The following is a 15924-nucleotide window of genomic DNA, read 5'->3' as shown; positions in this document are numbered from 1 at the left end:
CAAAAATGTTATTCCAGATTTGGCTAGTGGGTACCCCTTTAGGCCAGCTCACATGTCTATTTGACATGCCCCAGCACTGTTAATTTTAAATTGGGAATAAAAAACCAAAGAGGAGACCAAAAAACAAACAAACAAAGTATTTATAGAATAATACATGAAAGGAAAGAGAAATAGCCAGGAAGGGAGCAGTGAGTGAGTGAGGACATTTGGCTGCCCTCTCCAGATTCCCCGGGAGAAGACCAGCAGGCAGTCTGGGAGACTCCAGGACCCGCAGGGCCTGCGCCGCTCACCCTCCACCGTGCCTCCTCCCCTCCAAGGATGACAAGCCCACTGCTCATCTCCTTGGTCAGCTGCCTCGTTGCTGTGGATCAAGCCAGCCTCATCGGCCGCTGTGACTTGGCCAAGGTGCTGCACCAGGAGGACTTGGATGGGTTTGAGGGCTACTCCCTGACTGACTGTGAGTGACATTTTCTCACTCCCTCCTCCCGCTTCCCATGGTCATGCCCTTGGTGGCCATCTTTCTTTCTTCTCTTATTTGTTTTTTCAAAGTCAAGTGAACAAACCAGCCCTCTCCAAGAAGGCTTTCCCAACATTCCATATTTGTTCAACCATTATTAACTGAGCACTTACTATGTCACAGGAATGATTTTAGGTGCTGGGGGTGCAGATTTCAACATAGCTCCTTCTCTTACAGAATTCACATCCTAGGAGAAGAGGCAGCAAGAAACATACAAATATATGAAGTGCCTCCTGGTGGTGATAATGCTATGCAGAAGAATAAGTCAGGGGGAGTGATGGGTGACACTGTTGTAGAAGGGGAAGTCAAGGAAGGCCTCTCTGAGGAGGTGACTTTGAGAAGTGCTGAATAGAGAAAAGGATCCAGTCCCCCAAACGTCTGGGGGAAGAGCATTCCAGGCAGAGCGAACAGCCAGTGCAAAGGCTTTATCCCGCTCCACAATAGAGATAGCTCCTTTCGGCCCAGAATTTGTGCACATATCTGCCTTACAACACTCTCTCCTTTTATTTTGCCTTGTGGGTTTTTAGGTCCATAGTTTCATTCTTACTCTATAGGCTCCTTGAAGGCAGCATCTGCATTTGACCCAGCTAAATGTCCCTCCCTGAGCTTTGCACAGCTTCTAGCACACAGTAGGTGATCATTAAGTGCAGAAAGGCTGGATGGACCGAGGGATGCATGAGTGGTTGTACTGATGGGTGGCTGGCTGAATGGACTGAAAAATGAGAGGAGAAGCTGATGGATGCTTCTGGCCTGCCAGCCCCATCTAGCCTCTCAGTCCTTGTTCCTTTCTTCTGATTCCTCGTCCCTTTCTCCTCCGTCTTCCTTCTCCCTCAGCTTGGCCACCCCCTCTGAAAACCCTCTTCTCCCTGTTCTAAGGGCTGTGCCTGGCTTTCGTAGAGAGTGATTTCAACATAACAAAGGTAAATGAAAACACAGATGGCAGCTTTGACTATGGCATCTTCCAGATCAACAGCCACTACTGGTGCAACGATTACCAGAGTCACACGGAAAACAACTGCCAAGTGGACTGTCAAGGTCTGGCAGGGGCCCCAGGGTGGGAGAGGTGAGAGAGGTGACCAGGCTCTACTCACGGGACTTCCCTTCCCATGCACAGCCCGTGAACACCCCCAGAGGGATGGCTCAAGGAATCAGTGAATTCCTTTACTGAGCAAGGGGTGTGACTGTGTCCCTGGATGCTCACAGGAGGTTCTGCAGGGTGCTCTCAGGATCCACAAAGGCTCTGCACAGTCAGTAGAGCAGAGCAGTGCAGCAGCCAACATTTATTGAGTGTATTACATACTCAGTACTTTGCACACATGGCTCATTTTACCCAACTTGCTATGTGATAGAGACGAATATGATCCCCACTTTACAGATGAGCAAACTGAGGCTCATAGAACCAGTGCCAAATGCCACACTGATGGCCCTGAAGGCTCAGCTCTTGTCAGCAAGCAGTGCTGTCCTTGGCTAATGGTCTGACCGAAGGTCAAGTGCAAAGTCCCCACCTCAGGGCTAGTCCAGAAGATTCCACAGGTCCATGACTCTGTGATGAGGAGGAGACCTCATCTCCTCCTTTGAACTCTGATGAATGGCCCTCGGCTCTTCACCTGAAGAGCCTCACTTCCTTGGCAGGACTTCACCTTGCTCTCTGTGCAGCCTGTTTTGGCTTCTTCTTTCCCTAGAAACCTCCACACTTGGGGAGAACCACCATCCACTAGGGAGTATGGCAGTAAACAGACCCAAATCTCTGTCCTCCTGACCCTCCTTCCCCTACTCCCCAGCCACCCCCAACCTCCACCAGCCATTGTATGGATGCCCAGATGGGCCTCTGAGAAGGAGGCCATGCCTCCACTGGAAGTTCTCAGCCTCTGGGTGGGAGGTGCCTTGCAGGAACAGCCAGTCTTTGGGACTGTCCCTGGCACTCTCATGGATATTCTCTTTCTCCTCTTCTTTCAGAACTGCTGAGCCCCAATCTTCTCGCAATTATCAACTGTGCAAAAAAGATTGTGTCCGGAGCGGGAGGGATGAAGAACTGGTGAGGAGGTCACTTTGGGACGAAGTTAGTGGGCAGAGCCTTAAGAAAGATGTGGTGGCAGAGAAGGGGACAGTAGGTCAGGACTTTCTCTACAGTCTAGAAAAATGGGGGCTGTGGCAGGAACTCTGACTCAGTAGCACCTGGGATAGGCACCCCACTCCAGTACTCTTGCCTGGAAAATCCCATGGCTGGAGGAGCCTGGTCCATGGGGTCGCTAAGAGTCAGACATGACTGAGCGACTTCACTTTCTCTTTTCCCCTTCATGTATTGGAGAAGGAAATGGCAACCTATTCCAGTGTTCTTGCCTGGAGAATCCCAGGGACGGGGAGCCTGGTGGGCTGCTGTCTGTGGGGTCGCACAGAGTCGGACACGACTGAAGCAACTTAGCAGCAGTAGCAGCAGCAGGGATCTATCTAGCTCTTTCTTTGATGCTATATCCAGCAAAACTCTTTTGGTTGCAGTAACAGAATGACTTTAGCTAGCTGGGATTAGGGGTGTGTTGGGGAGGGGGGCGCGGTGGATTTAGGCTGAGAGGACAAGGTGTCTTGCTGGGCCCACACGAGGGGTGCAGTTAGGCCTCAGGAAAGGGATGGAAGCAGGGCTGGGGACTTTCCGTGGCAGGTTTTTGCTTCTCTCGGTGCCTTGGCCTCACTACTCCCTCTGCAGACCAGCTTTCTCTAATCTACAGTCCACCAGAAAGACTATGTCTGCCCTGAATCTATGGGCTAATGTCCTAAATGACCATAGAGACCCACAAGGCTTAGTCCTAATCCAGACAGAGGATCTGTTGGGTTCAACTTGGACCTGGTGACCCAGCTCCATTCAGCTGTAGCTGCTGCTGTTGCTGCTAAGTCACTTCAGTCGTGTCCGACTCTGTGTGACCCCATAGAAGGCAGCCCACCAGGCTCCCCTGTCCCTGGGATTCTCCAGGCAAGAACACTGGAGTGGGTTGCCATTTTCTTCTCCAATGCGTGAAAGTGAAGTCGCTCAGTCATGTCCGACCCTCAGCAACCCCACGGACTGCGGGATGGAAGCAATTAAGCAACATAAATATGGCTGCCATGGGACCCTCTCTCCATAACTGGCAGCAACATTTCTATAAAAAAAAAAGTATTGTTCATCAGCTGGATGAGTGTTGCAGATCCAGCTTAACTATGGTGGATGTTGAGTTGATTATTTAACATTTCTAAGCCTCAAACTGTATATATAAACAATGTAAATGGCTGCCTCTACCGGAAACTGAAAACAGGAGTTAAGTGCCTTGCATGCTCCAAAGTGAAGTGAAGTGTTAGTCATGTCCGACTCTTTGCAACCCCACGCACTGTAGCCCGCCAGGTTCCTCTGTCCATGGAATTCTCCAAGCAAGAATACTAGAGTGGTTTGCCATTCCCTTCTCCAGGGGATCCTCCCTACCCTGGGATCAAACCTGGGTCTCCTGTATTGCAGGCGGATTCCTTATCACCTGAGCCACCAGGGAAGCCTGCATGCTCCAAAAACACCATGCAAAATAAGGGGCACTGGGGCTTCCCTCGTGGTCCAGTGGCTAAGACTCCACACTCCCAAAGCAGGGGGCCCAGGTTCGATCCCTCGTCAGGGAACTGGATCCCACATGCCGCAACTAAGACCCAGCACAGCCAAATAAATAATTTTTTTTTAATGAATGCACATAGCAACTTTACCAAAAAATAGAGAGAGGGAGAGAGTAGGGGGCATTGATGACTGTTAGGGCTGACCCTTTCTGAAGGGAAAGTCAATAGTTACACCTGGGATTTCTTTTTTTTTTTTTTTTTAGTAACTCTGTAAGTTACTATTTATTTATTTATTTATTTTTTAGTAAGCCCTGTAAAAAAGTGCTCCCCCCTTCAGAAGGAGTTGAGGATTTGAAAATGTGGAAGTATACTAAGTAGGGGGAAGGAGCAAACACTATGGATGACAGAAATTAAAGGAAGAATCAGATGGGCCACAGGAGGACCCAGTAGAGAGCTGGGAATGAAGGGGTTTCTGGGCGTTGCTCTGTATGGAATACTCACGTAACGCTGGGTCATGTGTTAAGAAGCAGCTGCCAAGTAGGAAGCAAGAACCACTCTTCTTTCTCTTCACAGGGTAAAATGGAGGTTGCACTGTGCCGGCCGGCCCCTCTCCTACTGGATGACAGGCTGTCACCTGGCATGAGGCAGGGAGCAGGCCTGTGGTGGAGTCATTCCAGAACTCCTCTCCTCACTCGGGAATTCTTCAGTTCTTCTTCCTCGTGCCTCCACTTCATGTTATTTTCTTCCCTTCCCATTTACAAATAAAACTGACCAGAGCCCCAGGAATAAATGGTTTTCTAGGGCTTCCTCCTTGTTCCCATCCAGGCCCAGGTCCCTGGTTCCTGACTGTCATTTGCAAACCAAGAAGACCACGATGAAAGAAGCTTCTCTATTTTTTTGGAATTATTAAACCATTCCTTGTGCAAAGAATGTGTTAATTTATTCATGATTAATTCCACCTATATTTGAGTACCTAATAGATTATGAGTGTGTGCTAGGTACTAGAAGAAGGATGATAAATGGTAACTGTTGTTCATGTGGTGTTCCTAATCCAGCTGCAGAAGCAAAGACATCTGTGAATAATGGATACAATGAATAAATGGACACATACTATGAATGCAAAAATAATGAAATGGATAATAAAATCTGTAGTTATTGGTTTGAAACAGTATCAAGATCCAAGTTATTTCTCTAAAGTCAACTATTTTTGAAGTAAAAGAGCTCAGAAGTAGGTAATGAGTGAGGCTAAAGTTCTGATATATTGAAGTGGAGAAAGTCATGGTAGGGGTGTAGAAATATGGCAGGTGATTTGGGGGTACTTTAGGAAAATGGGCTAGAAACCAGCTTTTTAAGGATTTCAAACTAGACTGTTGATGGCTTTAGTAAGTTATACCTTGATTTGCATAATTTAAAACTCATGAAAAGAAACACTCTTAGGTCCAAGTGTTTCATCTTTGGTGGTCATTTCCCACAGAGTCGGGACATCTAAAATTTTAAAGTTCAGTAGGTATTTACTGCTAACTACCTAATACTCTGGGCTTCCCTGGTAGCTCAGACGGTAAAGCGTCTGTCTGCAATGCAGGAGACCCGGGTTCGATTCCTGGATTGGGAAGATCCCCTGGAGAAGGAAATGGCAGCCCACTCCAGTATTCTTGCCTGGAAAATCCCCTAGACGGCGGAGCCTCGTAGGCTACTGTCCATGGGGTCGCAAACAATCGGATACGACTGCGCGACTTCACTTTCACTTTCACTTAGTACTCTTAACACTAAATTCCAAGGTCTCCCCGGCGACGCAGCTGCGGAAGGGGAACTAGAGGCGGAGACGCACCGCCCTCGTCTCATTCCCCCAGAGCTGGCCCCGCCCCCTCACGCGCTCCTTTTAAAAAAGCGCGGGCGCGCCGTGCGCAGGCGCAGTGCGGCTTTCTCTCGAGCCGCGCACGCGCGGTGACGGGAGGATGGCGGAGTTGGTACCTTTTGCGGTTCCCACAGGGAGTGACAAAACCTTGCTTGTTTGGGAACTGAGCTCTGGACCCACGGCCGAGGCCTTGCAAGTGAGCCAGGCCGAGGTGGAGGGAGGGATGGAGAAAGTCGTCTCGCGCCCTAGTAATTGGGAGCCCCGGGGCCCTGCTTCAGCACCTAGCCCGCCTGTGGTCTTCGCTGAGAGGAATCTTAGTTCTAGAGCCGACCGGAGCAGTCAACTCGTCCTTACAGATTTTTGAGAGATAGTTCCCAGCAGGCCTCACACTGCCTCCTAATGCTTCTCGAAGCTTAGGAGTTCAGAGGGAAACTTGTTTGTGAAATGAGAAGTGTTTGGAGTTGGGAGGCTCACCACCGTTGCCTGTGGCGAAGGGCTGGGGAGAATATAAGCGAATGGGCAATTTGGTTTCTGGGCTTGAAATTTCCTGCTCTTACTTAGCGTGGGACCACCCTACAGCATTCTCTGTTCACAGTCTTCTCCCAGTTCGGCCTTCTGTATTCGGTCCGAGTCTTCCCAAACGCAGCAGTGGCCGGTCCTGGATTTTATGCCATCGTCAAGTTTTATTCAGCGAGGGATGCTCACAGAGCCCAAAAGGCATGCGACCAGAAGCAGCTTTTCCAGAAATCTCCAGTGAAGGTGGGTCCAAATGTGGAATTCCTCGCCCCGCTGGGATGAAGTGCTGAATTTAAAACGAATAGGCCAACGTTTGTAAAGCACTCTGCTTTACAGAATGCTTTTAGATGCATTGCTCCACTTACCGCCCACAGCTCCCCATTTCTTCCCCCCACCCCTATTTCTTTTCTCTTCTTTTTCAAAGAAACTCGAACTCAGGATGGTTAACTGACTTACTTAAGGTTCATGACAATAAATATGGAAACTAGAGGTCAAACCCAAACTTACTGATGTTAAACCCCATGTCATTTGATGCTGCCCCTTAATTTAAGAAATCTTCACAAGAGTTCTTTATCGTTTTATATGAATTTTAAATGTGTGAGCTTGACAAAGTCTTTAGTCAGTTGTAACATAAAGGATGCTTTATCATCATCATCATCATTTTCAAACTGCCTATTCAGAACTCCCTTCAGTTTCCAGAAAATGGTTAAAATATTCTTTAGTGCATGATTATTCTAATAATATGGCTCCATAGTAACATGCTAGCCAGTTTTACTTTGCCAGAGCCCCAGAATGAACATGTCACTATATGCCTCCATTCAGCCACCATTCCTTTTCCAAGGATTTTTTCAATTCCTCTGAATAAGTGAGTATGGCTTAGATTTCCCAAGCCTTTCACTTTATAACTGTATGTCTCCTCTGGTTGGCTTCTTTTTTAAAATATTTATTTATTTGGCTGGGTCGAGTCTTAGTTGTGGCGCCGGGGCATGTGGGATCTTAATTCCCTGACCAAGGATTGAACCCATGTCCCCTGCTTTGCACGGTGGAGTCTTAACCACTGGATCACCAGGGAAGTCCCTCTGGTTGGTTTTTTGATCTGGCTACTTCCCACTGACCTTGCTGCCTATTCTTACCCATATTTCTCTTCTCACTGGTTTAACCTTGGTGGAATCTGAGAACTCTCCTCAGACGTGACTCTAGGTACAGTACTTCCCACTTTTGTACCCTGTTTTACACCCTCTTCAATCTGGGCTCTCCTCCCTATGATTGAAATGATTTCCTGTCAGACATTCTTTAATTTGGAGACTATGATCTGCCGGCTACTGGCTGCGACCATTTCATATACCCACTTAGATATTACTGGAAAGATTATGAAACGATTACTTGGTATCAGTTGTGAGTAATGAGCTCTTTTTCTTATACTGAACATTAAGACCATTCCGTAAACTTAGGTTTTGAGATTTACACACCATAAAACCCATCACTGATAGAGAAATGAAGGAAATATTCTATAAGGCACTATATAGTTGAGAGGAAAGAGCATTCATATTAGATTTCTTTATGTAATGCAGAACCTTGAGTTTTTACCCCCCTCCCAATTGTTTCCTAGTTTAATTATATGTTGTTTGCCAGCGAGAACTGTGGCAAGGTTATCCCAGATGTAGACTCTCTACTGTGCTCAGAGCTCTTCTGAAGCTTTCTCATTGTCCAGGACAGCTGAATTATGACTCACCATACAGGGCCTTGGAGAAGGCAATGGCAACCCACTCCAGTTCTTTTGCTTGGAAAATGCCATGGAAGGAGGAGCCTGCTAGGCTTCAGTCCATGGGGTCACGAAGAGTCAGACACGACTGAGGGACTTCACTTTCACTTTTCACTTTCATGCATTAGATTCACTTTCATGCAAAAGGAAATGGCAGCCCACTCCAGTGTTCTTGCCTGGAGAATCCCAGGGACAGCAGAGCCTGGTGGGCTGCCTTCTATGGGGTGGCACAGAGTTGGACACGACTGAAGTGACTTAGTAGTAGCAGCATACAGGGCCTAGCCTCCCACAAGACACTCAACATTTAAAAATTAGTCTTCATTTCTCCTTCCCAGCAGGCAGCTTCAGTTGGAGAAAGTAATTTCATTTTCTTATTTACTCATTCTTTCATTCGTTCACTGAGTCAACAGACCCTCAGTCCTCTATTATATGCCAAGAATTATGCTTGTTCCTGGTAACAAGATATGGTTCCTTCCAGCACTTAAGAAGTTCATAAACAAGTGATAGAGGAAGATCCCCAAACAGAGAAATAAAGAATTAATAATGCTTTGACTTTATTTGAATTTTTATTAGTATATTTATATACTACACCCTGTTTAAAATGGAAATAGACATTTAACAAAGTGCTAGTGATGTAAAAAATCCACAGTAATGTGATACTGTGTAAGTTATTTGGAGAGTTAATGCTGGAAATATTTATACTCTCAAAGAATTTGTCAATGTAGATGAACCTCTAAGTCTTGGTTACTTATAAAATTTATAGAGGTATGTGTATTCCCTCTTCTAACAGGGGTTAGTAACTTGGGGAGGGGATGCTACAGATTAAGGTCCTACTTCAGTGGCCGGTCCACCTTATCTCCCCTTCAGGTCATATTCTCAAGCAGGATAAGATGGGGATAAGATGACTAAAAGTTTCCTTCCTTTGCTTACTCACAGCCCTAGAATAGGCTTCTGCTGGGCTTCCTTGGTTGCTTTCATCATCACTTTCACCACCAGAGGTCAGGGAAACCTGATGAATCAGCGGTTCTGGAAATGATGCAGAAAAGTACTGACTTATTAAAAATAATAAAGAACACTTATTTAGGGCTCACTGTGAACTCATTACTTAAAATGTCATATATAATCTTTACAATCACTCTGAAATTGGTTGGGGTTTCCCAGGTGGCTCAGGGATAAAGAATCTGCCTGCAATTCAGGAGACGCGGGTTAACTCCCTGGGTGGGAAGATCCCCCAGAGGAGGAAATGGCAACCCACTCCAGTATTCTTGCCTGGGAAATCCTATGGACAGAGGAACTTGGAAGGCTACAGTCTGTGGGGTCACAAGAGTCGGACACAACTTGGCCACTAAACAACACAGCAACATGAAACCGGTATTGACAAACAGGTATATCCAAAATAAGTCTCTGTCAGATTGTGATATTTTTAGGTTTCTTATGTCTTTAGATTCGTCTTGGCACCCAACATAAGGCGGTTCAGCACAACGCCCTTGCCCTAAACAGCTCCAGATGCCAAGAATTGGCAAATTACTACTTTGGTTTCAATGGATGGTCAAAAAGGATCATTAAGGTAAACTCTGTAGATTTTCTTTGACCAACCAGGCCCCTTTCAACACTGAACTCCTACACTTTAGAAAGAAAACTAGAACTAGGCTACAGGGAGGAGATGGGAAAGACTTCCTCATGGAAGTATCTGAGCATGGACGTGCCACCTAGAACTCGTTGATCATCTCAGTGACTTAAATGGTGGTGTCCATAATTTTCTCCAGTAATTGTGTGATGTATAATAAAAAGTAGTTCTCTGTACCTAGTAATTCATTTGCAAATCTCACTTGATTTTGAAGCTATAGGACACCTCAACTATTAACTGGGATTGATGGGAGTTTTTTAGTTTTCAAAACAGAATATTTTGAAGTATAATCTTTAATTCAAAATCCTAACAGCTTCAGGATCTTTCTGACCCTGAAGAAGAAAGGGAAAATGAAGATATTGTGGCACCTCTTCAGAGGCAAAGCCTGAAGTTCTTCTGTGCTTTAGAGGTGGTGTTGCCATCCTACGAGTGCAGAAGTCCAGGAGTTGGCATGGCTGAGGAACCTTTGGATAACTTGGAAGAAGGTCTGTTTTCCTTTTTTTCTGAAACTTGCCTTTTCAGATACATCATCACCTTTGCCAAGCAGCTGAAGTCCTGGGCAGAGTTTTTCTCCTTTGCCACATAGGTTTTTAACTTAGGCAATACCTGACAGGACCTTAAACTTAAGAGTTTTAGAACTGACTGACTGCCAAGGAGGAGGGAAAATTAAGGTGGTTTTTTTTTTCTTTTTCCATTTTTGGTTAATAATGTGTTTTCTGCTAAAATAGTCCTTCAAATCTCTTGTGGCCTTCAGTTATCCCAACAAAATCATTGTCTAAAGATTTCAATAAACTCTTGTGTAAAGGTTCAGTCCTTTGCCTCCTATGGAAGGGCTTGAGTGAAGAAAGTCAAATGTAGATCCCTGGAAAGGGGATTCCCACTGGTATGGATTCCCTTGGCACTAGGGCTTCAGTCAGAAGCAGGGCTGTTAGCCAAGGGAGTGGAGGAGGCCCCACCATCCACCTGAAAGTGATGCCTGGAGAGAGGCCAGAGCATCTGTCTCACTGTGAATCCAGCCCTCTCAACGCAGGAGTCTGCAGGAGCGTGGCTGTAGCTTGTCCATGTGGAATCTGTGAGTAATGAGAGATTTGTGCCACGTTCTTGGTTTGCATCTCCCATCCAGTATTTCAGGAACTTCAAGAATAGATGTGAGCAGGAAAAACGTGCCCTGCCAGAATATAACTACATCGTAGTCATTCAACCACACCCTAGTGTTGTGTTCACCCTTAATCACTAAGATAATGATCTAAGAATCACAGGTGCATTTTTAAATTTTTAAACATACAACCTAGAAATCAGTTATCCAGATAAGCATTTTAAATTCATTTGTTTTGGTTGGATTTAGGGCCATTATCACTCCTTATGAAAAGGAAAAAAACCCAGAAGCTTGCTATTCAGAAGGCTATGACAGATGCATTCCAGAAACTGCAGATTGTGGTTTTAGGTAAGACTTTTTTTGATTGTCCTTAAAGTACTTCAGTTTCAATGAGCAATTAAACTTATTTGAAAAGTTAATTAGATGAAAATAATGGTTATCTAAAACACTACTTAGGGATTTCCCTGGTGGTCTAGTGGCTAAGACTCTGTGCTCCCAATACAGGGGGCCTGGGTTTGATCCCTCATCAGCGAAGTAGCATGTGGCTCCCACATGCCACAACTAAAGATTCTGCATGTCACAGCTAAGACCTGGCACAGCCAAGTAAATAGATAAATAAAAAGTAAAAAAAAAGAATGTTTAAAAATAAAACACTACGTATTCTTTCATTTACCAAATGCTTTCACAGCAACAGTCTCAAATTTGTTCTTTGTGGCATTTATGAGAAAAATGACACAAATATTATTGTCCCCACTGTTTAGATGTAGACTGACTTGCCTCAGTTCATATAGAAAGTGTTTGATCCAGTTCTTCTTTCTCGCTGGCTGACTTATCATACAGAATAGTATAGTGACTATAAGCCTTGGACACCTGTGTTTGAGTCCTGACTTTGTCTCTTAGATTTTTTTTGTTGTTGCAATTTTAGGTTTTCTAGCCAGAGAGATTTGAAGGTATTAAATATCTCTAAGCTGCAATTTCTTGATCTATAAGTAGGGTTAGTATTTCAGCTTACCTTGTGGGGGGATATTGTAAGAGTAAATAAGATGATGAATGTAAGTCTTAGAACCATGCCTGGAACATAGTAAGCAGACAAAATGTTTTGACTGTTATTATTATTGTTGTTTTATTGAAGAGTTGATTACATTATGTTTTGAAATCAATTTCAGTTTTCATTTCTGATATATTGGGTGAATACGATTCTTATATACATTTTTGTGAGCCTTGAGTGTGATCATGCTATTGAATAGCTTGATTATGTACCCTATTGAGTTATATAGGGTGAGAATGTCACAGGCTGTGCCCAAAGGAAACTTCATGGTTGGTGGATCCCTGGAACAGAATTGCTCCCCTGTTTCACGGCCCTGCAGGCTTAGGGACTGAGAAATGCTAGCTAAGTTGTCAGAGACCTTATTTGCTTGTCAGAGTTGGCCTTGGACTGGTGTCAGCCTTCCAGCCTGGGCAGTCGTTCCAGTGAAGTTTGACTTCCCTGGTCACCAGGCAGAATCTCCATGAACTGTCAATTCCAGTAACAACCTTTGAGAACCAAACTAACTGTCTAGGTTGTTTGCCTATCCCTGATATGCAAATGCAGTTGGCTCCATAGCTCAAGGGTTAGAGTTAGAACTGGACATAGAACAACAGACTGGTTCCAAATAGGAAAAGGAGTACATCAAGGCTGTATATTGTCACCCTGCTTATTTAACTTATACGCAGAGTACATCATGAGGAACGCTGGGCTGGAAGAAGCACAAGCTGGAATCAAGATTGCCGGGAGAAATATCAAGAACCTCAGATAAGCCGATGACACCACCCTTATGGCAGAAAGTGAAGAGGAACTAAAGAGCCTCTTGATGAAAGTGAAAGAGGAGAGTGAAAAAGTTGGTTTAAAGCTCAACATTCAGAAAACGAAGATCATGGCATCTGGTCCCATCACTTCTTGGGAAATAGATGGGGAAACAGTGGAAACAGTGTCAGACTTTATTTTTGGGGGCTCCAAAATCACTGCAGATGGTGATTGCAGCCATGAAATTAAAAGATGCTTACTCCTTGGAAGGAAAGTTATGACCAGCCGAGATAGCATATTCAAAAGCAGAGACATTACTTTGCCGACTAAGGTCCATTTAGTCAAGGCTATGGTTTTTCCAGTAGTCATGTATGGATATGAGAGTAGGACTCTAAAGAAAGCTGAGTGCCAAAGAATTGATGCTTTTGAACTGTGGTGTTGGAGAAGACTCTTGAGAGTCCCTTGGACTGCAAGGAGATCCAACCAGTCCATTCTAAAGGAGATCAGTCCTGGGTGTTCTTTGGAAGGAATGATGCTGAAGCTGAAACTCCAGTACTTTGGCCACCTCATGTGAAGAGTTGACTCATTGGAAAAGACTCTGATGCTGGGAGGGATTGGGGCAAGAGGAGAAGGGGACGACAGAGGAGGATGAGATGGCTGGATAGCATCACCAACTCGATAGACGTGAGTTTGAGTGAACTCCGGGAGTTGGTGATGGACAGGGAGGCCTGGCATGCTGCGGTTCATGGAGTTGCAAAGAGTTGGACATGACTGAGCGACTGAACTGAACTGAACTGAATATGCAAATAGTGTTCCTTATATGCACTCAAAATTCCTTAAATGGAAAACCCTGGTGGCTGTAGTTTGCCTTGAGGGAAGCTGTGTAGTCCAAAAGGTACATAGGCCAGTAAAATTCTCTCTCCAAAGCTTTGTTCTTTGTATCTGGTAGAATTTTGGTCCCAAGTAGTAGACATTTGCCTCGCTTCTAATAAGACATTTCCTGTATAGTCCAGTGGTATCTATCCCCGGTTTGAACTCACTTTGACCCCTCCTTAATGACTTCCTATTTAATCATATTGTGATTGAACATTTTTGTTTCCACAGCTTTTACTGCATCATTCCTTAGTTCTTATTTTTAAGATCATAAAGGTTTTTGAACCAAAATTGATACTTCTTTTAAATATTTTTTCACAAATAGTAATGATATGTGTCACATGAGGGAACTGCTAGGAAAATGCTCTTGTTTTCTGCATTTAGAAATAAAAAGAATGTCTAATTATTGGATGCTACCATTGTGCACAGGAAGTTTTGGAACAAAATTTCTGAATTGATATTTGTTAACTCTATTTCAGAAAGTGGTAAAATAGCTGTGGCGTATAGATGCTGTGAAGAGGTCACAGATGCTAGAACCGAAGAGGAACTACAGGATTTAATTCAAGTATGTGGAGAGAAAGACTCAAGGGATTCAAAGCCAGGGTAGCCATAATTCAAAACAGCCAGAAGATTCTTGGCATGTCTGCTCAGCTCCATCATCCTTAGGGAAATGTGAAACTCTGAAACTGCTTTTGAGGCAGGAAGTTTCTAGGACTTTTCCTGATGTCCGAGCCTTCTCTCTGACCCCTTATTTGAAATTTGGAGTGCAGGGTTGAGGACCATGAGGTACTTGTACAGTTGTGGACACAGGAGAAGACACAGGCCTCTTAGAACTCCCCTCAAACAGAATTGTGGGCATTTGGGAACAAAGTAATTATGGCTTTAATTTGTTGTGATTATGCTACAGTGTGTGAAAACTGTATTAATGTATTAATGCCTTTCAAATAAGGTGTTTTACCCAGATCTCATATGTATTTTGTGTGAAATATTTTGCTGAAGGACCTTTCTGTAAACCAATTATATGAATGCCTCAAATCAGGGATTAAGTTGTCAAAGTAATTTCTAAAAGAAAACATTAATGTACTGCATATAGGATTTTTTTAAAAAAAGCAAAAAATGTGTTTCATGTCATTGAGAACTTAATTTGGGGCTAGATTTCTGATTATTTAACCCACCCCAATGTTGCAAAGTTTGTTTTGAAGAGAAAAAAGTAGAGAAAGAAGAGGTGGTTATGTCCTGAAAAACATAAAAGTTTTGAAAGTTTTTTCTTCACAAAATAATTATTTTAATTCAATTTAAATCAAATAAGTCACGGAAACTTCAAACGTATCCATGTTTGGGCTTTTAGAAGGCTGGCTTCCTATGAAATGAGAGAGGAGAGGAATCGGTATTGATGTTAAAGATTTTGGAAACCTGATTATAGAAACAAATCCGTTCCCAAATGAGGCCAATCTTCGAATCAGTTCCATTTAAAAAACATTAGGTTGGACAGTGGGAATAAGATGAAGCTCCTTTTCTCTTGGAGTTTAAACGTTAGAGGTCTTGCCAAACAAAAAGGACTAGATTATTTAAAAGGACTGTGAAGAAAGTAAACTGCGTGCTTAGTTACAGTATTTCAAGAAAATTACTAAAACGTGCTGACTTTTAACATCTTAAGTGTTTTCTCCAGGTGTGTACACAGAGCAGGACTCTGTGACACTGCAATTTTTTCTAGATTAATGGCTGTGTTGAAACGAGGTGGGATGGGGCAAGTTTTCCCATGGTAATGTAAAGGGCCATTCACTTGGTTGGACATTCTTTCCCAGAATGACTTGCTCACTTGCCCAAAGCCTCTCCTACAGAAAATTTGAAGTCATCACTGATTTGGTGGTAACCCTTAACAGCAAAGTGGTGAATTAATGACCAGACTTGGGTACTGAAAGTTTAGAGGAAAGAGCAACATTTTTGAATAACTTTAAAATTGTCAGGTGTGCTCCCCTCTCGCCAGCCTAATTAGTGCTGCTCATTTTGCAGGTCAGCTGCTTTTCCTGGAAGCCGTGTGGCCAAGGGGAGGAAGAATGCCTCTCAGACTTCAGCTTTGAGGAGGAAGAGTTTACAGTGCCATAGCTGGACTAGCGCTTCTGAATTGCCCGGAATGCTTGGCCTCTGGGGCTTCCTTGGGAAGCTCCGCATCACCTTCCACTCCTCCCCGGACCCCTGGGCTGTCAGCATTCAGGGCCATTTAGGTCTGCAGCCCAAATCCTGCCTGGTTGCGCAGAGTCCGGGAGGGGCTGGGGGAGGCTGGGGAGAGGGCCCGGCCGGAGGTCCCTGTCACCTGTGCGAGAGAAAGGA

The 15924-nt window shown here is 44.4% G+C and overlaps 2 protein-coding genes across 4 annotated transcripts; both read left to right on the top strand.

Moving 5' to 3' along the window:
• Positions 1-318: 318 nt before the first annotated feature.
• Positions 319-4724, top strand: LYZL6 (lysozyme like 6). The gene is made up of 4 exons (XM_068975845.1): positions 319-457; positions 1394-1552; positions 2474-2552; positions 4655-4724. The coding sequence occupies exons 1-4, from the start codon at positions 319-321 to the stop codon at positions 4722-4724; spliced, it is 447 nt and encodes a 148-aa protein (XP_068831946.1).
• A 1312-nt stretch (positions 4725-6036) lies between these two features.
• Positions 6037-15699, top strand: RDM1 (RAD52 motif containing 1). 3 transcript variants are annotated; one of them, XM_068978392.1, is made up of 7 exons: positions 6037-6132; positions 6516-6695; positions 9659-9781; positions 10155-10326; positions 11187-11285; positions 14073-14158; positions 15607-15699. In XM_068978392.1, exons 1-7 carry the CDS (start codon positions 6037-6039, stop codon positions 15697-15699), a joined length of 849 nt encoding a protein of 282 aa, XP_068834493.1. The 3 variants fall into 3 exon arrangements, with proteins under 3 accessions (XP_068834493.1, XP_068834494.1, XP_068834495.1); XM_068978393.1 differs by lacking the exon at positions 11187-11285; XM_068978394.1 differs by lacking the exons at positions 10155-10326; positions 11187-11285; positions 14073-14158.
• Positions 15700-15924: the final 225 nt, after the last annotated feature.

The sequence above is a fragment of the Capricornis sumatraensis genome, chromosome 8 (genome assembly GCF_032405125.1).
Source record: "Capricornis sumatraensis isolate serow.1 chromosome 8, serow.2, whole genome shotgun sequence".
NCBI classification, from domain to species: domain Eukaryota; kingdom Metazoa; phylum Chordata; class Mammalia; order Artiodactyla; family Bovidae; genus Capricornis; species Capricornis sumatraensis.
The sequence above is the reverse complement of the archived record's forward strand: the minus strand, read 5'-3'. Positions and strand labels throughout refer to the sequence as shown.

Bases quoted from the DNA above. Each gene is read 5' to 3' on its own strand.
- LYZL6 (XM_068975845.1), top strand. From the start codon at position 319: ATGACAAGCCCACTGCTCATCTCCTTGGTCAGCTGCCTCGTTGCTGTG. The intron at 1,553-2,473 runs GTCTGGCAGGGG...CTCTTCTTTCAG, and splicing joins CTGCCAAGTGGACTGTCAAG to AACTGCTGAGCCCCAATCTT. The intron at 2,553-4,654 runs GTGAGGAGGTCA...TTCTCTTCACAG, and splicing joins GCGGGAGGGATGAAGAACTG to GGTAAAATGGAGGTTGCACT.
- RDM1 (XM_068978392.1), top strand. From the start codon at position 6,037: ATGGCGGAGTTGGTACCTTTTGCGGTTCCCACAGGGAGTGACAAAACC. The intron at 10,327-11,186 runs GTCTGTTTTCCT...GGTTGGATTTAG, and splicing joins TTTGGATAACTTGGAAGAAG to GGCCATTATCACTCCTTATG. The intron at 14,159-15,606 runs GTATGTGGAGAG...CTCATTTTGCAG, and splicing joins AACTACAGGATTTAATTCAA to GTCAGCTGCTTTTCCTGGAA.